We start from the raw sequence: 22198 nt of genomic DNA, 5'->3' as shown, positions 1-22198 counted from the left end.
AGCAGCAGCCGCCGGAAGTGGTTGGGGAGCGGTACAGGAAGGGGCGGGACGACGAGCGGTGTAGCACACAACACTGTCCGGGATGCAGCCGGCGCTTGGCTTTTTCCTCCCGCGTCGCTCGGGGAGAACGGCCGCTCGAGTGTCTCCGCTTCCCCGGGTGAGCCACTGAGGAGCTCCCGCGGCTGTTCCAGGGTGAGGGCGAGCAGAGCCGCCTCTGCCTTTCGCTCTAGGTGCGTCGTCCCCGCCTGGGCTTCCTCGAACTCGAGGAGCGCAGCTCCTCGGCCCCCGGCCAGTCTCCCGGGCAGCGGCCCCAAGGCCGAGCGTCTGGCCTCATCGGGGCCCTGCGGAGTCCTCAGGCTCCCCCCTGGACTCGGGGTTCGGCCGGGCCCCGGAGTGGCCGGCAGGGGAGGCCCTGCCTGGGTGACAACGAGCCAGTTCACGTTGGCCTGCATCTCCCCCCCCCCCCACGCCCCAACGCTGCAGTTCGGCGGGTGTGGCCTCCACTTGGGTGGGGGCGGGGGGGGGGCAGGTGTCTCCGTTCCCTGCCTGCCTCCGGGGCCGCTCTGATGGGGATGCGAGTGGCACCCCCTTGTGTGGTTTTGGGGAGGGGGCCGCGTCCACGTGCGTCCGGCTCGGAGGGAGTCTTGGTCGATGCCCTTCATACCACCTTCGCGACCAGGGCGGGCCACTTGGCCCCCCGAGCTTGGCTGTGAGTGAAGCCGCTCAGTCGTGTCCAACTCTTTGCGACTCCGTGGACTGTAGCCTGCCAGGCTCCTCTGTCCATGGGATTCTCCAGGCAAGAATACTGGAGTGGGTTGCCATTTACTTCTCCAGGGGTTCTTCCCAACCAAGGGATCGAACCCGGGTCTCCCACATTGCAGGCAGACGCTTTATCCTCTGAGCCACCAGGGAAGCCAGAGTCTGTAAGTAGGGATGATGCGTAGCACCTGCTTCGTAGGGCGGCTGGGAAGGATGGAAAAGAACCATGAGCATCAGACTTCTCACCAGTGCTGTTAATAGTCTGGGTGGGTACCTACTCTGGAGGCGCCTGGCACTGTCTCGGTCTCCGAGGTTTGCAGCCTGTAAGACAGGACTGCTGATCAATACTTAAAAGATACGTGTGTCCAAACCAGGATGTGGAAAACTGGATCAGCTCTGCTGGGTTTGAAAAAAGCGGTGCTTGGCTTTGGTTGAGATCGCCCACACAACTTTCTCCAGGAAGCATGTTTATACTTGAAGCTTGTGGAGCACTTAGGACTTGGTTTGTGCTGTGGGTCCTGAAGTTGGTTTAGGATTCCTGCCTACTCCAGGGGATCTTCCCAACCCAGGTATAGACCCCCCATCTCTTGGGTCTCCTGCATTGGTAAGCGGATTCTTTTATCACTGAGCCACCAGGGAAGCCCAGAATAAGTAAGAGCTGAGATAAAATACGGAGGTTTAGAATGGCCCCTCATGTTCTGGCTGCTTTTACTGGTTGGTGGAAGTAGAAGTTTACCAGAAGTTTACCAGAATGATACACTAGTATGGATGTGTAACATCCGTTAAAAAAATAAGGGTAGAACAGCAATTATCAAACAGGGTGGTAGATTTTAACTAGGAATCGAGGGACACCCTAAGATTGAAAAAGAAAAAACATCTTGAAAGGGAATTCGGATCAGAACTTAAAAATCTGAAGCTTGAAAGCCAAAAGATAAGATGGTTGATTTTGCCAGATAGCATAACTGAAATATTAGATGAACTTCTGCTTTATTGATGGTTTGAAGTAGAATGCTTATTCACTGAAACTGAGTGTGAGAGCCCTGTTAAACCATTATGAAATACACAAAAAGAAAAAGGGAAAATTAGTTAGTGTTTCAGTGAGTATTTCTTGTAACTGGCATTTTCGACATATCTGCAATTTGGCTCCTGTACTAAAAATAAGAAATGAATCTGCTACCATGCATGGTGGTGAAAGTACTAGTAATGATAAAAAAAAAGAATAGATTTATTTCCTGAAGGTTTTGTAGAAAACAAAATAGCCCTCTGTTTTACTGGTTTTTGAAATATTCTCATTTTAACATCTACAAAGTCATTTACTGTAAAAGTTCTTCATCAGCAACATCGACATGCTGATATTTCAACTTGGTAGCTTTTTCTCACAAGTTGCATAATTCCAGATGGGAAAGTATATATGATGCGTAGGACTGTGTGTCATTGGAGAGTTTTTTTGGGGGGTAGGGCTTAGGAAATACTCTGGTATCTTGGTAACTAAAATAAATCTCCTCCAAAACATCTTTTAAACAGTGATAGTGAAAGGTTGATGCTGAACCTCGAAAAGATGCCGGGATTCTTGGCCTCCGGAGGAGAAGAATTCAATCTGGGGCCAGAGACGAGGCTTGATCACTCAGAGCTTTTGTGTAATAAAGTTTTATTAAAGTATAAAGGAGATAGAGAAAGCTTCTGACATAGACATCAGAAGGGGGTAGACAGAGTACCTGCTTGCTAGTGTTAGCAATGGAGCTACATACTCTCCAGTGAATCCAAAGAATGTCTGCAGGTTGTAAAGACCTCACCAGACCCACTCCCATAATTTACATTTTAAGATAACAGGATTAGCCAGAAGGTTTAATCCAGAGACTGTCCTCAGGCAGGATACCTTATTGTTTTAAGATAACAGGATTAGAGGGAAAAAACTTCCTCCTTGAGAATTCCAGACCCCTCTCTCCTAGGGGACCCCTAGACTTCTTATCAACCTGCCTAGGAAATGCCTCTCTCAATAGCTTTTATTGGATGAAAATAAAGTGGTAGGGAGTCATGTACAGCCTGTGGTAAATTGGAGGGGGCAAAAGGCCAGGCAGAAGAAGAGGGAAGAGAAATTGCAATGTTAATATTTTTAGCCTTTCTGTCAGAGAGGGAGTGAGACTTAAAAAGTGTAATGAAAATCGAAGTAGGAAGTAGGAGGACTGGGTTTTAATTTTGACTCAGTTTTTCACTGAATTAGTTTAGTAACTGGGTAAGTCTACTTGGCTTTCTGTTTTTAACTTTTCTGCACAATTAAGAGGTGGTATTCATTGAGATCTAAAGCTATTTTCTCATTTTCATATGAGTATTCTGTCAACTCAAAAGCTCTTTATTTAAATTCCTCCCATAGTTCTCTTGGAAAGGTTTTGGGACTCTTATCTTGGTCCATATTTTTGTCAAAGATTTGGATGAACAAATTCACCTCTATCTGTATTTAGTTAGCCAGCATTGCTTAGGTGATTAGCATGTCCTGGGCATATTATCCTAAGTACTTTTGCATATGTTTTCTCATATAACCATCTATTTTGTTTACTGATACATTCCTGTGTTTAGAATAGTGCCCAGCACAAACTACATACTTGCTCGATGACTGTTTATTGAATACATGAATTCATAATCAGTGATGTAAGTCTTCTTTGTGCCATCCTCTTTCTTGTATGCTGTATTCTATCCTCTCTGGCCTGGGCCCCAGCAATTATCTTCTCTCTTGATCATCCGTTTCTCATTCTCCCATTGACACATCATCATTGGTATTAAAAACTGCAATAGTTTTGTTCACTGTGAGACAACAACAAACTTGACCCACATTCCCCACCAACCTGTTTTTCTGTGCCTTTACGCAACAGCATTCCTCTGAATATTTGCTATTTCCAGTTCATTCCCTCCCAATCTTTCTTGAACCTACTTCACCTTTTATCCCCCACTGAATCAAAACTGTTCTTACAGGGCTGGCCACTGCCTCTGTGTTGTGAAATCCAGGGATCACTTATCATTTCTCATCTTGACCTCCCAGCATCATTGAGGACTCCTCCTTTCTTACTCTGATGTCCACGATGCTATTCCTGGAAGGAGGATGTTAGTTGCTCATTGGCTTCCCAGCTTCTAAAATGTTGAGGGCCCCAAGGCTCAGTCATGGAAGCTTTTTTATTTTATGTTCACTCCCTAGAGGGATATTCTTTAGTTTTCCAGTTTTCAATACTGGTCTGTATGTCATTGACTCCCAGATGTATTACCCTAGCCCTGACCTTCCTGTGAAACTGCTGTGTCCAGCTCCCTGTTGAACATCTTCACTTGGATGTCCAGTACAACTTGGACGTGTTCAAACCTGAATTCCTGATGGGCAGGATTTCCTGGGATGCCTAAACCTGTTCTTCCAGCAACTCCCTCTTTTTACAAGCCAGCTGATGATAGTCACGCTTGTTTAGTGCTTTTCTAGTGGAAGGCACTCTTCTAAGCTTTGCTCATAGCAGTCTTGTTCAGTTCGGTTCAGTCGCTCAGTCGTGTCTGACTCTTTGGACCCCATGGACTGCAGCATGCCAGTCTTCCCTGTCCATCGCCAACTCCCAGAGCTTGCTCAAACTTACGTCCATCGAGTCAGTGATGCCATCCAACCATCTCATCCTCTGTCGTCCCCTTCTCCTCCTGCCTTCAATCTTTCCCAGCAATGGGGTCTTTTCCAATGAGTCAATTCTCATCAGGTGGCCAAAGTATTGGAGCCTCAGTTTTAGCATCGGTCCTTCCAATTAATATTCAGGACTGATTTCCTTTAGGATTGACTGGTTGGATCTCCTTGCAGTCCAAGAGACTCTCAAGAATCTTCTCCAACATCACAATTCGAAAGAATCAATTCTTCAGCAGTCAGCTTTCTTTATGGTACAACTCACATCTATATATGACTACTGGATAAACCATAGATTTGACTAGATAGACCTTTGTCACAAAGTAATGTCTCTGCTGTCTAGGTTTTTAATAGCTTTTCCACTCCTCTTTCACTTTCATCAACAGGCTTCCTCTTCACTTTCTGCCATAAGGGTGGTATCATCTGCATATCTGAGGTTATTGATATTTCTCTGGGCAATCTTGATTCCAGCTTGTGATTCATCCAGCCCTGCATTTTGCATGATGTACTCTGCATATAAGTTATATAAGTAGGGTGACAATATACAGCCTTGACGTACTCCTTTCCTGATTTGGAACCAGTCTGTTGTTCCATGTCGGGTTCTAACTGTTGCTTCTTGATTTGCATACAGATTTCTCTGGAGGTAGATCAGGTGGTCTGGTATTCCCCTCTCTTGAAGAATTTTCCACAGTTTGTTGTGATCCATTCAGTCAGAGGCTTTGGCATAGTCAATAAAGCAGAAGTAGATGGTTTTCTAGAACTCTCTTGGTCCAGTGGATGTCAGCAATTTGGTCTCTGTTTCCTCTGCCTTTTCTAAATCCAGCTTGAACATCTGGAAGTTCTCTGTTCACATACTGTTGAAGCCTAGCGTGGAGAACTTTGAGCATTATTTTGCTAGCGTGTGAGATGACTGCAATTGTGCTATAGTTTGAGCATTCTTTGGCATTGCTTTTCTTTGGGATTGGAATGAAAACTGACCTTTTCCAGTCCTGTGGCCACTGCTGAGTTTCCCAAATTTGCTGGCATATTGAGTGCAGCACTTTCACAATATCATCCTTTAGGATTTGAAATAGCTTAGCTGGAATTTCATCACCTCCACTAGCTTTGTTCATCGTGATGCTTCCTAAGGCCCAGTTGACTTTGCATTACAGGATGTCTGGCTCTACCTGAGTGTGATCACACCATCATGGTTATCTGGGTCATTAAGATCTTTTTTGTATAGTTCTGTGTATTCTTGCCACCTCTTCTTAATATCTTCTGCTTCTGTTAGGTCCATACCATTTCTGTCCTTTATTGTGCCCATCTTTGCATGAAATGTTCCCTTGGTATCTCTAATTTTCTTGAAGCAATCTCTAGTCTTTACCATTCTATTCTTTTCCTCTATTTCTTTGCATTGAAGAATGAGAAGATGAGTGCACGTTCTTCTACTCTGCCATCTTGGACTTCAAGACAGTCTTATTTGGTTGATACTGTTATCCTCATTTGTAAATGGAGAAACTGAAGCAGAGAGATATTATGTAACTTGTCTTGGGCTCCACAGTAAGAGGCGAGCCCTGCTGTGTATCCACCCACGTTTCCTGAAAACGTGTGGCCATCCAGACTTCTCCTCTTATTCGTGTTCTACATTCATTACCAGTGCATACTGTTGGCTTTATCCTCAAAATATGTGCAGAAGTTGACCATCTCTTATAGCCTTCCCTCTGCACACTTGTCCTGCCACCTTCACGACTCATCTTGGTGACCGCAGTAATGTCCTGTTGCCCCCTGTGCAGCGTATTCTCCACACAGCTGACATTGAGAACCGAAGTTGGAAATCTCATCCTTCTGACACCTTTTCCCTCTCACTTAGGTAAAAGCTAGCCCACAAAATTCTACAGTGCTCTCTGTTTCCAACTGCCCACCCCACCCCTCTTCCTCACCCTGCCTGGTTATCTGTTCCTCCCTCCACCCCAAAGTGCACATCGCTTGTGCTTACCATTTCTTCAGCCAGGAATTCTCTTTTAAAGGCGCACGTGGTTTGCTTCCTCACGTCCTCGGGGCTTTGCTCATGCAGGTGACACAGTGGTAAAGAATCTGCCTGCTAATGCAGGAGATGTAGGAGACACAGGTTCAGTTCAATCCCTGGGTCAGGAATATCCCCTGGAGTAGGAAATGGCAACCCACTCCAGTATTCTTGAAGAATCCCATCAACAGAAGAGCCTGGTGGGCTGCAGTTCATGGAGTTGCAAAGAGTTGGACATGACTGGGCACAGACACAGACCTTTGAAGGTGGAACGGGCACCTTTTGAGTCTTCTGTTCTGGAATGTTTTAAATCGAAGGGTTGACCATTTGTGGAGGAGGTTCTTGTGTGTGGTACACGGGGTGCTATTAAGGGGTGGATGGATCTCGTGCTGGGTCCTCGTAGCCTCTGTCCCCAGGATTCTACCTGTACACTGTCCCTTCCCCTCTACTGTGTGTGTGAAGTATGTGTGACAGGTCAGAGCGTGACCAGGGCTAAGAGAGAGTGTTCTATTACCAATTTGGGTAGAGGGAGGTACTAAAGGTTTTAAAACCATGAGATTTTAGAATCCTATTAAAAATTGAAAATGAGACTAGATTACTGGGACAGTTCTATTAAGCAGTAAGGGTCAGCTCACCAAAATGATTGGTTTTCAGGCCTGGGAAAGCTTCTTTTAACATATTAGAGAGGCTATCATAAATTTTAATGTATTAACTATTCGAAAGCTCTCTCTGTTGAGATATAATTCATCATAATATTCCCATTTTTACAATGTGCCACTCGGTGGTTTTTAGTATATTCACAAGGTCGTACAGCCATCACTACCATCCAGATCCAGGACATTTTTATTGTCGCTCAAAGACACCTCTGTTTCCATTGGCAGTCTCTTGTCATTGCCCTGCCGCCAGCCCCAGGCAGCCAGTAGCCTTTGTGTCTGTGTGAATTAACCTGTTCTGGGTGTTTCATAGAAATGAAATTATGTAATATGTGGCCTTCAGTATCTGACTTTTTTTTTTTTTTTTTTACTTATAATGTTTTCAGGGTTCACTTATATTGTGGTATGAACTAGTACTTTATTTCTTTTTGTGCCTGAATAATCTTTTTTCTGGCTATAGCATATTTTTATCCATCAACTGATGGACATTTGAGTTGTTTCCATTTTTTTTGGCTATCATGACTAAATGCTGCTGTCAACAACTGTATGCAGATTTTTCTGTGAATATGTTTTCAGTTCTCTTGGGTGTATACCTAGGATAAGAATTACTGGGTCCAGTGGTAACTCTATGTTTTAACTTTTTGAGGACTGCCAAACTGATTTCCACAGTGACTAGCAATGTACAAAGGTTCTCATTTTGCCATGTCATCAGTATCATTTGTTATTTTCCTCCTTTCTTTGATGATAGCCACCCTAGTGAGGAAAGCTCTTATTTTAAAAAGTAGTAAGTTTTGCTGTGTTGTTTTACTCTGAATTCTCAGTTCAGTCAGTTCAGTCACTCAGTCGTGTCTGACTCTTTGCGACCCCATGAATCGTAGCACGCCAGGCCTCCCTGTCCATCATCAACTCCTGGAGTTTACTCAAACCCATGTCCATCGAGGCGGTGATGCCATCCAACCATCTCATCCTCTATCGTCCCCATCTCCTCCTGCCCCCAACCCCTCCCAGCATCAGGGTCTGTTCCAGTGAGTCAACTCTTCGCATGAGGTGGCCAAAGTACTGGAGTTTCAGCTTCAGCATCAGTCCTTCCAATGAACACCCAGGACTGATCTCCTTTAGGAGGGACTGGTTGGATCTCCTCGTAGTCCAAGGGACTCTAAAGAGTCTTCTCCAACACCATAGTTCAAAAGCATCAATTTTTTGGTGATCAGCTTTCTTCACAGTCCAACTCTCACATCCATACATGACCACTGGAAAAACCATAGCCTTGACCAGATGGACCTTTGTTGGCAAAGTAATGTCTCTGCTTTTTAATATGCTATCTAGGTTGGTCATAACTTTGCTTCCAAGAGTAAGTGTCTTTTAATTTCATGGCTGCAATCACCATCTGCAGTGATTTGGGGGCCCAAAAAAATAAAGTCTGACACTGTTTCTACTGTCTCCCCATCTATTTCTCATGAGGTGATGGGACCAGATGCCATGATCTTAGTTTTCTGAATGTTAAGCTTTAACATAAGTCAAGTTTTTCACTCTCCTCTTTTACTTTCATCAAGAGGCTTTTTAGTTCCTCTTCTCTTTCTGCCATAAGGGTGGTGTTATCTGCATATCTGAGGTTATTGATATTTCTCCCAGCAATGTTGATTCCAGCTTGTGCTTCTTCCAGCCCAATGTTTCTCATGATGTACTCTGCATATAAGTTAAATAAGCAGGGTGACAATATACAGCCTTGACGTACTCTGAATGCTGAAACACTGATAAATTTTAGTGGTTTGACTCTGTGTGTGTTCATGTTTAGTCATTCAGTTGTGTCCAACTCCTTGTGACCCCATGGACTGTAGCACGCTAGGCTCCTCTGTCCGTGGAATTCTTCAGGCAAGAATACTGGAGTGGGTTGCCATTTCCTTCTGGTTGACTCTTTTGATGGGTTGGTTAAAATGGGATGTAAATAAAACACAGATTGTGGGCTCAATGTGTGCTGTGTCCACCTTCTTTACCACCACAGGCCCAGATTTCTCACAGATAAGTGCTGTTGGTTACCAGGAAATCAGACACATCCTCCATCCCTGGGAGAATAAGTCGATTTTGTGTGCTGCCAACACGCCGGTTTATTAGCAAGATAATCTTGGCTTCAAGACATCACATGACTGCTCTTGCATACATCTGTCTCCCTCTCCCTCCATCTCTTTCTTGCATTTTTTTCCTATCCCGCCTCATCCACAAAGGATTTGAGATGATTTTCATTAAGGTTACATGGTATGGAATAATGATAAAATATCTCTTAGAATCAGAAGCAGAGAAAATAGGAATGGAAGAAGGAAATCTTATTTAGGAGATTGTAATCATGAGGGCTAATACAGTTGTGTCATCAAATATCATGTTTGACCATCACCTTATCCAGCAGTTACTAAAAAGAGACATCACCTGTTACACATCCTAACTTCATATTTTTTCTCTAAAGAAGCACAGTTTTCTGTAACTCTGAGTTCAAAAACGTCTTAGGTAGGGGGTTTAAGAGTATAGGGGCTTCCTAGGTGGCTCAGTGGTAAAGAATCTGCCTGCAGTGCAGGGGATGTGGGTTGATCCCTGGTTCAGGAAGATCCCCTGGAGGAGGAAATGGCCACCTACTCCAGTATTCTTGCCTGGGAAAGCCCGTGAACAGAGGAACCATTTCATATAGAGCTAAAACAGTATATAGAGGTCTTCACTAAGAGCTTTGGTAGCACGAGTAGAATTTTGAATTGTGATACACTGGTGTAGGGCAGGAAGCATGTTTGTTACACATTGTGTTTATGTCTCTTGCTGTTTATTTTATGGAAATTCTGTCTCTAGGTATTAATGATTATCTTTTTTTGAATCATATTTTTCTTCCATTTGTATATGTTGTTTTCCAGGATATAGACATTGAAGCTTGGGACAAAATATTTATCTAATTTCTGGTAAGTTAAGTGAATGCTTTAGGGAGTGACACAAAATAATTGTATGCTCTGTTTCTTCACTCATTTAAGATACAAGAGAAATTTTAGTGACATATAAGATAAAAATTATGCTGATAAATTTTTATTATTGTATAACATAAAAGGAACAGAGAACTTTTTTATAAACCTGCTTGTAAAAGATAATACCCCAAAACACATGTCATCACTTCCTAAAGAATTGGGTTACTTTTATTGAATCAGATATTGATGTTTTCTTCTGTGAAGAATAGTTATCTCAACATAACTCAGTTTAAGATACAAATGCTCAGTATGATCCACTTAAAATATAGTCAAATTATTCAGATCAAGCTGCAGTTTCATTCATCGGCTTTGTTATCCTCTCGTAACTGTAGCTTGTGAGTTATTTTCAGAAGCTAAGCCCAGCATGCTTCACAAGTGGACAGAGGATACCCATTTTCACATTTAAATCTGCAATGAAGTTAAGAGTTAACAACTGACTCATTTTTGCTATTAAGAAACGACTTTGCACCATATTTTACGTAGACCAAAACATTTACCGTCTCAGCTGTGAAGAGAATCACGCTGGATTATTTTTCTCTTCTAGTGGCTGAGTTGAAGACCTGCCATGACGATGAAGAAAGAGACTGCATTTGCTGTTTCCACCTAAAGAAAAATGACCAATAAGAACCAAAGCTGTGGTGTGGGACAGGATTCCATGCCCTCCATGACTTGTCTCATCCACGTCCTTGAAGCATGGTTTGGTGTGGAGCACTTGGAGGACTACTGGAATTTTGCAAACTACCTCTTGTGGGTTTTCACACCACTCCTCCTTTTAATACTCCCTTACTTCACCATCTTTCTGCTGTACCTTACTATTGTTTTCTTACACATTTATAAGAGGAAGAATGTGCTAAGAGAAGCCTACTCCCATAATCTGTGGGATGGTGCAAGGAAGACGGTGGCGACCCTGTGGGACGGACACGCGGCTGTCTGGCATGGTAAGCAGATCGCTTTGTGCTCTGGGCTTCTGCTGGTGTGGGTGCACTGACACACCATCATCGTCCCTGTGGTTAATTGAAGAGATGTTGAAAAATATGATGGAGGGGAGAGTTACTGTTTCTTGTTATCTGTTTGCATGTGTGGTGCACATGTATTGTCTTTATTAAAGTGATTTTCTTCTAAGCACATTCGTTTCCATTAAACAAAGAACCATATAGCTGTGTAGAATATGACAATAAGCTAAAATTAAAAAATGAATATTTAACATCTAAAAGTAAGAGATGAACAGTATAGAAAACTGTTTTGAAAGTGCTTTAATTATTTAGTGTTTACTTCCATTTTGTTCAAAATAAGTTTGACTTTCCCAGTGTCGAGATTTTTAAACAATGAAATACTAAGTAATAATATTTTTAAATTAAATATAATCTGTATACCAAAATTTACCCATTTTCTGTTTGCCTCATTTCAGAAGTCATTGTGTGACTTACTAAGCTAATGTGTTGTCACTTTAAATCTACATATGCCTGCAAGTCATTTTTGAGCACTTGACGATGCCATCCGGTGTCAAATGCTTAACATGCATCAGTTCTTATAACACAGTAGATGGAGCCCATGTATTATCTCCATTTTACAGTTTTCTCATAAGGAAACTGAAGAGCAGAGAGGTTATCATTTGTCCAAGGCTGCTAGGACACCAGGGAGAAGAGCCAGGATGCAGCCCTGGTTTCTGGGTCTCGGCCTGTGCGTCTCTGACCCGTGCTGCGCAGCAGGTCTGTCCCTGACTGGCGGCTCGGACTCCCCGCAGTGGTCGTCAGAAGGTATGCAGACAGTAAACACATGCTACTGACGTAGTGAATTTACTATTTACCTGCTAATACCAATGCCCTTGCCAGTCAGCACAGCCCTCACACCCTCTGGCGGCTGTTCACTCACCACCATGGGATGGTGTCTCCACGTTCCATGACCAGAGCCTGCATCTGTGTAGACGGCTATTGTTCATTGTCTATACAGCCGTGAGACAAATGCAGTGGCCTGGTTTATAGGACTCGGGAGTCTATGTCCCCCTCCCACTTGTAACCTCCCGTATTACAGGATAACGCATATTGTAAGGAATTTGAATTTATTTATATTTCAAGAGACATGATTTAATTTCTGTAAATTCAAGTGTTGAACTTATTTTGTAAGTGAGTATATAATTTTGAAGTATTTATTCTTTGTTTTTTCTGAGATATTTCTAAATATGCCCCTATGGCTCAGAGGAAGTAAAAATATAGATTACTTCTTACCCTGTTTTAATGTTCTGTTACGATAAGTTAGCACTGTATTTTATTGGGATAAGTGATGCTTTTAAAAACAGTTTTCTCCACTCATTTAGTGACATACACAATAGGTATTTGTGTGCACATTCAGATTTTGTATTGATGTCAAATCGGTTTTAATTTATGCTTTGTAAAGAATCTTCAGAGAAGTTTTTAACTAATAAAAATGTTCACTGTAGAAAATGTGGCAAGTAAAAATAAATATGGAGAAGAAAATAGCAGTCACCTAAAATTTGCCATGCCGTTGAATTCTGGTGTGTTTATTGCCCTTTATTATTGCTTTTTATTTGTGTGGCAGACTAGTATCTGAATGTCACTGAGCCTTCTTACATGACTTGTAATGACTGTATAGACTCTGTAAATCCGATAGCTAATTTAGTTAGTTACCTGTTACACTGTCGTTTGTTTGTAATTGGTTACTATAAGTATCTTTATATAAGAATCTATCCAGTGTTTCCTGTTTTGAACTTAAATTTTACCCTCTACTGTGTATTATGTAAGTGCTCTGGCATTTTGCAAACCATTCTGTGACTTTACTACATCAAGGAACATGAATCTGATATTTCTTTAAATATCTGCATTTTTAGGTAGTCTGTCAGTGAGGTCCCTGCCTTCAAGTTGCTTACAGCCTTTAAATTATAGCAATTTTGACTTTTTTACTTTACATTTACTATTATTTTTTAAAATCATGGACATATTTTATTCACTAAATGGGTTCTCTAAGTTAAACCACAGGTAGCAGGGTTTTTTTTTTTTTTCCTTTATTTTTTTTTTTGCATATATGTATATATATATTTAAATTTATTTTTTAATTGAAGGATAACGGCTTTATAGAATTGTAGAAGAGTTTTTTTATGGAAAATTAAATTGGGGTTTCAAGAGAACATTCCCGCTCTCCTTCAGGTGGCCTTCAGGTGGGTTAGAGTTTCTTCGCCTCCTGTGTCTGACACAGGGAAAGCCGCCTGGGCCCACTGGCTGGAGCTCAAACCTGCCTCTTCCCAGTCACAGCTGGGTGACCTCGGGCAGGTTACCTCGCTTCCTTTGCCCTTTCTCCCTTCTCCCTCTTCCTCCTCCCTTCCTGTTTCAACAATTATGACTTTTTTAAACTTCATTTAAAAAAATTTTTAGAATTACAGGAAAGTTGCAAAAATAGTACAGAGTTCCTGACGTTTTTCACTCAGCTTTCCCTCTTGTTAGCATCTTACATAACCGTGTGTACAGTTATCAGATTAACGGTGGTACAACACTATCAACCAAACTACAGATGTTACTGGAATCTTACCAGGTTCCCTGCCAGAGTCCTTTTTACCAGGATCCCATCCTGCATTTAGTTGTCATATCTTCTCCAATTTAAGACGGGTTTTTCATCTTTTATGACCCTCACACTTTTGCAGAGTACTGCTCAGTGATTTTGTGGACTGTCTCTTAATTTAGGTATGATGTTCTCCATAATTAGACTGAAGTTGTGCATTTTTGACCAGAATCCCACTGATGATGAGTTCTCAGTACATTGTATCCAAGGTGCCTAATGTTAATGTGTGTTATTACCAGCGATGGTGACTTTGATCACATGGTTGAGGGAGTGTCTGCTAGGTTTTTCCACCACAAAGTTGCTAGTTTTTACTTTTTAATTGATAAATGTCTTGGAAGAGCTCCTTTAAAGCTATGTAAATAACCTTTCTCTTCAAACAAGATACTAAACTTTTCTGAACTTCATTTTCCTCTTCTGTAAAATGGGTTGTTTTAAGGATTCATTGGATCTTGATATAAAGTACTTAGAATAATTTCTATTATGTAATAAAAATTCAACAAATGTTAGCTCTCATAATTATAGAGCATCTTGCTCCAATAATTTGGAAAGCACTCAAATACATCACTTGCCTCTTGGTCATTATTAAGTTCAACTTCACACACCTGCTATGTTTAAGATTCCTAGTATTTTCAAGGCACATTTTTAGGCTGTCAAGGTTTTGACTCTTGCTGTTAGCAAGAAATGCATTCTTCCACCCGGTGTATACACACAGGTTTATCTACTTTGTCAAGTGTGTAGAGACTGTCTTCATGTGATCTGCTTTGTGTTCTATCCTGCTGTCTTATTTAAAAAGAAAAATGCTGACAGTAACTCACTAAAGTGATTGCACAACTCAGTGAGTGGATGGCCACAAGCATTTGACAATCTCAGGTGCAGGTTAGCCTGGGCACACCTCTGGCAGGAGGTGTGGTGAGGGGCAAGGGCACAGACGCCCTCCCCCGCCCCTCTCCCCGCTACGGTGTGACCTTGAGTAGTTGGTTATGTGGGTTTTGCCTCCTTGGGCTTCCTCATCAGTGCAGGGATTCTGTGAGGACCATATGATATAATTACTATGGGTCCAATACGGCGCCTGGCAGGTGAATACCCAATAAGTGTCCATTCTTGTTTCTATGGGACAGAAGTGAAAGCACTATTCATGGAGGAAGTAGCTTTTAAACAAGGTTTTGAAGAATGAGTGGGGAAATAACTGAGTAACTGTTTCACAGAATCCACCTGCAATGCAGGAGACCCAGGTTCGATTCCTGGGTCAGGAAGATCCGCTGGAGAAGTGATAGGCTACCCACTCCAGGATTCTTGGGCTTCCCAGGTGGCTCAGCTGGTGAAGAATCCACCTGCAATGTGGGAGACCTGGGTTTGATCCCTGGAGAAGGGAAAGGCTACCCACTACAGTATTCTGGCCTGGAGAATTCCGTGGACTGTATAGTCCATGAGGTTGCAAAGAGTCAGACATGACTGAACGACTTTCACTTCACCTCACACCATTATATTTAAAAATTAAATACACAGTGTTTTTGAAGGAAAAGAGAAATGATCAAAATTGGTTTAAGAAGGAGAGAGAAACAGAGCAGACCAATAATCATACAATAAATATTAAACTAGTCAAAGTCTATACCCTCCTTTCTTCACAAAGGGCTGAGAGTCCACAAGTTAGGCTAAACTTTTAAGGAACAGATAATGCCCCTCTTAAAGTGAGAGTGTAGGAAAAAGTGGAGGTAAACTGGTTATTTTACAAGGATAGGAGAACTTTGCTATCGAAACTAAGGAGAACACAAAAGGGAGATTTGTAGGTCAGTCTCAAAGTAGTTTTATAAAATTCAGTACTTATGATAAAAAAGAAACATAGTAAGTGAAGACTAAAAGTACTACTTTAATAAGGGGGAATGTTCCAGAAATATTCAACAAAAAATGATCCACATTAGAGAAGTGAAAGCAGTTACCATAAGTAAGAAATATGACAAGGTTGCTCTCAACTTCTACTGTTTAACATTCTCTTGGAGCTCCTGGAAATAAAGAGATGAGAAAAGAGGCCTGAAAGAACTAAGTGAATCCACTTACTAGTACTGATAAGTTTGCTTAAACACAGAATCATATACTACCAATAATCATTTTTAAAATGGAAATAAACATTCTATTTGAGACTAAATCTAACAAAAAACATGTAAGAACTTTAAGGAGAAACTATATGCTTTAAGATGGAATTCGAAACAGTTGAAGTGGATACAAAGTCTCAGTGTAATATAGATGTCCCTTCTGTGTCCACACTCCCAGTTCAATTACTAATTCAATATAACTGATTTTTTGTCAACTTCTAAAATTCATATAGAAGAGTAAAGAGGAATAACCAGGGCAAATTGGAAATAAAAGAGGGCATTTCCCCCTATCATATCAAAAGCATCAACATTTATCATGATTAAAATTACAGTGTTGGTCCAGGGAAAGGATTATCACAAGTAGATCAAACAGATTAAAAAGTTAGAAGCATGAATGTAGTAAGTGATAAAAGTGGTGTTAAAAAAAAAAAAAAAGTGGTGTTAGAGGTCAGCACGAAAAGACAGGAAAATACTTGATGACTTTCAAGTACGGAAGATCTTAAAGGAGATGCAAAACAAAAGCTATTGAGAATAACTAAAAGTTGTGTCAAACGATCGGGCAAATCAGGGTAGGTCATTTACAGTGTAACTTAAAAAACAGTAAATAAAAAAATCCAATTTAAATGGTCTAAACATGTGGTCTGAAAACAACCTAAACATAAATGCCAACAATTAGATTCACAAGCCCCCTAGTAATTAGGAAAGTGCAAATTAAAACTTATGCTAAGATATCATTTTTACTCAAAAGATTGGCAAAAATTAGAGAGTGAGAATGTGGAGACAGGGACTCTCAGTGCCTGAGAGAACTGTAGTGCAGCGAGTCAGGAGGACCATTTGGTAGCTTCTGTTATCATTTAAAATGGGTGTGTCACATGATCAGTTGCCCTTATTACCCAGTTATCTCAGTATCCAGTCTAGTGGTAAACTCACAAGGTACAGGATGCATATAAATGGATGCTCATTGCAGCAATATTTGTGAAAAACTGCAAACAGTCCAGTGTCCCTAAATAAGGAAATGGCCCAATGAACTGTGATAGGAATTCATTATGGAATACTTTATAGCCATTTAAAAATCATCTATAAGAAATCACTACCTGTGTCTATCAAGTAGATGTCCAAGATATATTGTGCCATGAAAAAAAACTAAGATTCATTATTATAATCACAGTAGGAAACCACCTGTGTTCAAACATGCAGACACCCTGGTACTGAGTAAAACACAGGATGTACTCAGGACCAAAAGAGGTGTCATTCTTATTCTTGGGTGAGAAGTATGTGGAAGGCTGAACCTGGAAAGGTAGACTGAAATTAAGTTGTGATGCAATTAAATGCTGTGCCCAGCCAGGAGTTTGCGTTTATTTTGTAGGTACTTTTTAGGTCCATATGCTTTCCTGAGGAAGACCCAAAAGGATGGTATTGTCATTTTACCATAGTGTGTAGGTGTACAGCCTTAAAAACGGGTTTTTGGTGTCACATTTAGAAGGGATCATCTTTTAGGAGATTAGCCTTATCTGAAATTATGGCGCATGCTTGCCTGCTCAGTCGCTTCGGTCATGTCCCACTCTTCAACCCCATGGACAGTAGCCTGCCAGGCTCCTCTCTTCATGGGATTCTCCAGGCAAGAATACTGGAGTGGGTTACCATTTCCTCCTCCAGGGGATCTTCCCCACCTGGGGATTGAACCTGTTTCTCTTGCATTGAAAAGGGGATTCTTTACCACTAGGCCACCTGGGGAGCAAAGTGGTAGGCAGTTATCTCATTTATTACATAGTAAATAGATCCCTGCAGGTGAAGCTTTGGGGGAAACCAAAGAATCTGGAAAGTTCTTAAGATCAGGGCGCAGATCAGGGGAGGTAAGTAAGTATGCATTTCACGGCCTAAAACAAGAGAGCCACATTCGTCACAGGGCTGGGCTGTTCTTGGTGAAGGGACTCAGACTACTGGAAATGTGCACAAATGTGCATATGTCCAGGCCCCCTCCCTGAACAGCAGAGGGATCGACGGAGCAACAGCCGTCTTGGAGAGTGACGTCTTTCTCTGAGCCCTGCTACCCATCACCTTCCAGGACTAGGGTCCTGTAGGCAGAAGACGGGGTTGCACTTCAAAACCCACATCGGGGAGAGGGAGTGATATACTTAGAGAGTGGAGGTAAACACACAGAACGTGGTGACCAGGTAATAGAGTCCGAGGGAGGAGCAGGTAAAGGCCCCAGCATTTCTATGAACACGTGACCGAAGTGCTCCGTTAGAGGCGGTCGCGTAGGCAGCGTGGAGGTGGGAGACACCCTGGTCCATGTGACACAGGAAAGAATGTGACATCACTTGATGGGCCTTTTTGGGGTCTGAAAGGCCTTGATAGTGTTTGACCAGTGTGAGCATCCGCTGGTGCTTTCTGAGCTAGAGGCGGTATGACTACATCCATGCTTCATGATAAATGCGGTTGAATATTGGGGCTTAAGGTTTAGTGGAATGATGGTAAACTCTAGTTGTCGATAGTGAACTGCTGAATTGAATTTTTCTGCTTTCAACCCGGTGATTTGGTAATATGGAAGTAGCTCAATTAATTGTCAATTCTTTTAAAAGAAAATTATTCTGGAAAACAAAGGGGAAGCTAAGGAATAGTCTGTATAGAATCCCTTAAAGAAGTATTCTTTATTTCTTAGAAGGTTTGTCTGCTGGGACGATCTATCCTTTTGCTAACTTAAGGCAACTTCAGTGACTGATTCTAAGTAAATTGAATTATTTGAACTAAAATTAGGTAATTGGGAAGAAATGTTAAAAAGTACAGAAACACAATTTTGAAATATTAAATTTTTAAAACCGTTCTGTTGAGTCTATTTGATATATTACCAAATAATTTATTTCTTCAATACTAGAATCAGTTACCACACTTAATCTGTTTGGTGAAGATATTATGTGGTTGTTTAGTCACTAAGTCATGTGCGACTCTTTTGCGATCCCGTGGACTGTAGCCCACCAGGGTCCTCTGTCCATAGGATTTCCCAGGCAAGAATACTGGAGTGGGTTCCCATTCCTTTCTCCAGGGGATCTTCCTGACCCAAGGATCAAACCCAGGTCTCCTGCATTGGCAGGTGGATTTTTTACCACTGAGTCACCTGGGAAGCCCAAAGATATTATAAACCACTTTAAAAATGAATCTCTTAAAATTTACACCAAAATCTTTATAATTTAAATGTTTGTTTCTTAGCAAATCTGACGGGGATAAACTGAAGGAAAGAAGCACACAGGTGGTTTCAGATTTCTGTATTCTGGACAGTGGTGTCTTTCCCGTGTGAGTTGCAGTCTTGGGTCAGCAGTTCTGTGTGGGAGAGTCTGGCCACAGGAACTTGCTTTCCTTCTCCTCTTTAGTCACTGAAGACTTCCTTCCTTTTTCTTTGGGCCTCATTACCCTTGGCTGTGGCCTCTGGATGCTCCCTTTTGTCTTTGCCAGGTCCAGCTGAGGCTCTGGTCTGTAACAACTCCCTGATGGGGAGAAGGGAGGCAAAAGCAGGTCTTAGACCAGGGCCAGGATCACATGCCTTCTCCTGCACAGTGCCATTTCCCACCTCCTGGGATGAAACACACAGGGTAGTTTTTACTGACACGTGTGTGGAGCTTACCTCAACCTTTTATATCTGTTTACCACAGTCCACCCACAGCACAGAATGGTGGGAGGAGAGGTGAGGGCTGGCATGTCTTTAGTCCCACTCATACTACAGGACAGAGGTTTTCTTGACATTCAGTTCAAATCTCTTATCACATTTTTTTTCTCCACATGTAGTAGTTAGATCCTATCGAGTCATCTTTGTTTTGAATGAATAGAATGGGAAGAATTTGTGAAGAATGATGTGTATGTATATATTTGTTGTTGTTCAGTCACTAAGTTGTGTCCGACTTTGTGACCCCATGGACTGTAGCAAGCCAGTCTCCTCTGTCCATGAGATTCTCTAGGCAAGAATACTGGAGTGGGTTGCCATGTCCTCCTCCAGGGGATCTTCCTGACTGATGGATCAAACCTGGGTCTCCTGAGTTGCAAGCAGATTCTTTACCATCTGAGCCACCAGGGAAGACAGTATAAATAGACTAATGTTAAATACATTTTAAGTGTCTGTGCTTTGTTTTTCTAACAGGTTATGAAGTTCATGGGATGGAAAAAATACCAGAAGAAGGACCAGCACTGATCATTTTTTATCATGGAGCTTTTCCCATAGACTTTTACTACTTCATGGCGAAAATTTTTATCCATAAAGGCAGAACTTGCCGAGTAGTAGCGGATCACTTTGTCTTTAAAATTCCAGGTAAACTTTCACTGTAGCTGGTGATAGAAGAATATTTAATGAACACGACCAAATTATGTGACAGTCTGTATCTTTCTTTATTAATAAGTATTTAGTAATTATTTTTCAAAGTTAAATCCTAAAATTAACTTTAAATTTTGCCAAACAATTAATATATATTTTGGTATAGAAGGTAGTTAACTTTTCATATGGTGAATTTTTCTGTGAGGTATTGATTTGAGAGTTTACTTCTACAGTAATCAGGGTTTGATTACTGTCAGTTGGATAGCAAATGAAAATTAGTGAAATAAGCTAGCTAGGATATATTTTGTCTTTACATAGTAACATAATATTGTCTCAAAAACCCTAATCTATATAGCCTATTATGTCTCTTATCATATTTGACTTGCGTGGTAGAATTAAAACTCTTGAGATTGAGGACTAAATTCTTTTTAATATTCATGTTCCTAAAGGCTTTGTGCCTTTTAAAAAATATTAATAGGGGGACTTCTCTAGTGGTCCAATGGTTAAGACTCCATGCTTCCACTGCAGGGGGAACACGTTTGATCCCTGGTCAGAAAACTAAGACCTTGCATGCTGTGTGGTGTGGTCCCCCAAGACACAATAAAATAAAAGTAAAAAGATTAATAGGAAATTCCCTGGCGGTCCAGCAGTTAGGACTCTACTTTCGCTGCTGAGGGCACAGGTTCAATCCTGGTTGGGGAACTAAGATCCCACAGGCCATATGGTACAGCCAAAAAAGAAAAAAAAAAAAAAAAGTGGAATGGTTTCAAACATGATAAGAGATTTTAAAGAATCATTCTAAAGTAAACCCACTGAGATTTTCTTCTGTCACTAAATTACTGGGAATAAGCCAAGAAAATTTATAGCATGTTTTCTGGATTAATAAAAGCAAAAGCCAACCATCAGCCAGCTAAGCCCCAGACAGCGCGTGAAATAACATTCACTTAGTGCCTTTCACAGACATGGGTAATGCTTCCAGTATCCCTGTGTCGCTAAAAAAGCCATCTTTTTTGTACACAAAGTACTTTGTGTATCAAGCAAATTGGCTATAAAAGGTATTTCTTTAGAAAGTAATGTGATCACTTTATAATAAACTTGGAAACTAGAGGAAATAACATCATTACATGGTCTTATGATGCTAACATGTACCCAGTTATCATTTTGATGTATTTTGCTTCATTTTTAATTTGTATTTTTTCATTTTATATAAACTATTTTGTGTTCTTTTAAAAAAATTAATGCAACATTAACATTTTCCCATGTTTTATAAAGGACATTTTTAATATATGATTAAAATATTTACTTGTTTTCTCTCATGAAACATTAGGTTGCTTCCATTTTTTAAATATACACAATAGAATGTGAGGGGCTTCCTGGTGGCTCAGCAGTAAAGAATCCGCCTGCAATACAGGAGCTGCAGAAGATGTGGGTTTGATCCCTGGGTCAGGAAGATCCCCTGGAGGAGGAAATGGCAACCCACTCCAGTATTCTTTGCAGTCCCTAGGGCTGCAAAGAGTCAGACACGACTGAACTGACTTAGCACATATGCAATAGAATATGAATATTTTTATTTAGCATTTGACTCTAAAGTTTCCCCCCTTTATAATCTTTATGATCTTATAATACTTTATTAAACCTTCCCTATTTATTCATTTATCTTGAGAGTGCATCAAGTGAAATCGGTGAGCTTTTAATAGTAGATAAAATATTATTTCTTAATCTTGCCTCAGACCCTTAAACCTATGAGCAGTTTGGCTATTCTGCACAGTTTTCACTCTCCATCCACACATTTCCCAGTCTCACGGGACTATGTTATGAACATCAGTCCTCTAAACTTTCAGTTTAGAGTTTGGTTAAAATATTTAATTACTGATAGGATTATTTCTTTCATCCATAAGTAGTTGTAATTTGAAAAACAATATCATATTAAGACTGGAATGAATTGTTCCCAAGCCAAACACTAACATTATTAAAAGCTCTTAGTGATATTGCTATTATTGTTGATTTAAAAAATCTTATTGTGAAATTAGCTGTATGTAACTTTTAATTTTGAGGGCTTCCATGGTGGCTCAGATGGTAAAGTGTCTGCCTGCAATGCAGGAGCCCCAGGTTCAATACCTAGGTTAGGAAGATCCCCTGGAGAAGGAAATGGCAACCCATTCCAGTACTCTTACTGGGAAAGTTCCAT

The 22198-nt window shown here is 41.1% G+C and overlaps 1 protein-coding gene across 9 annotated transcripts in view; it reads left to right on the top strand.

Annotated features, from left to right (window-relative positions):
• The first annotated feature begins 53 nt into the window (after nucleotides 1–53).
• TMEM68 (transmembrane protein 68) overlaps nucleotides 54–22198 on the top strand; it is a 34355-nt gene continuing 12210 nt past the window's right edge. For 2 of the 9 annotated variants that reach the window (XR_009689529.1, XM_061123327.1), the window contains exons 1-4: nucleotides 83–230; nucleotides 9946–9990; nucleotides 10595–10988; nucleotides 19840–20007. Coding sequence is in view for 8 of the 9 variants with exons in the window: in XM_061123327.1 (XP_060979310.1) it covers nucleotides 10664–10988; nucleotides 19840–20007 (493 nt within the window). In the remaining variant the exon portion in view is untranslated. Of the gene's footprint in view, nucleotides 231–9945; nucleotides 9991–10594; nucleotides 10989–19839; nucleotides 20008–22198 lie in introns of those variants that run through there. The other 7 variants (XM_061123324.1, XM_061123319.1, XM_061123321.1 and 4 more) reach the window with 7 other exon arrangements.

The sequence above is a fragment of the Dama dama genome, chromosome 21 (genome assembly GCF_033118175.1).
Source record: "Dama dama isolate Ldn47 chromosome 21, ASM3311817v1, whole genome shotgun sequence".
Classification (NCBI taxonomy): domain Eukaryota; kingdom Metazoa; phylum Chordata; class Mammalia; order Artiodactyla; family Cervidae; genus Dama; species Dama dama.
This window is presented reverse-complemented; position numbering and strand designations above follow the sequence as displayed.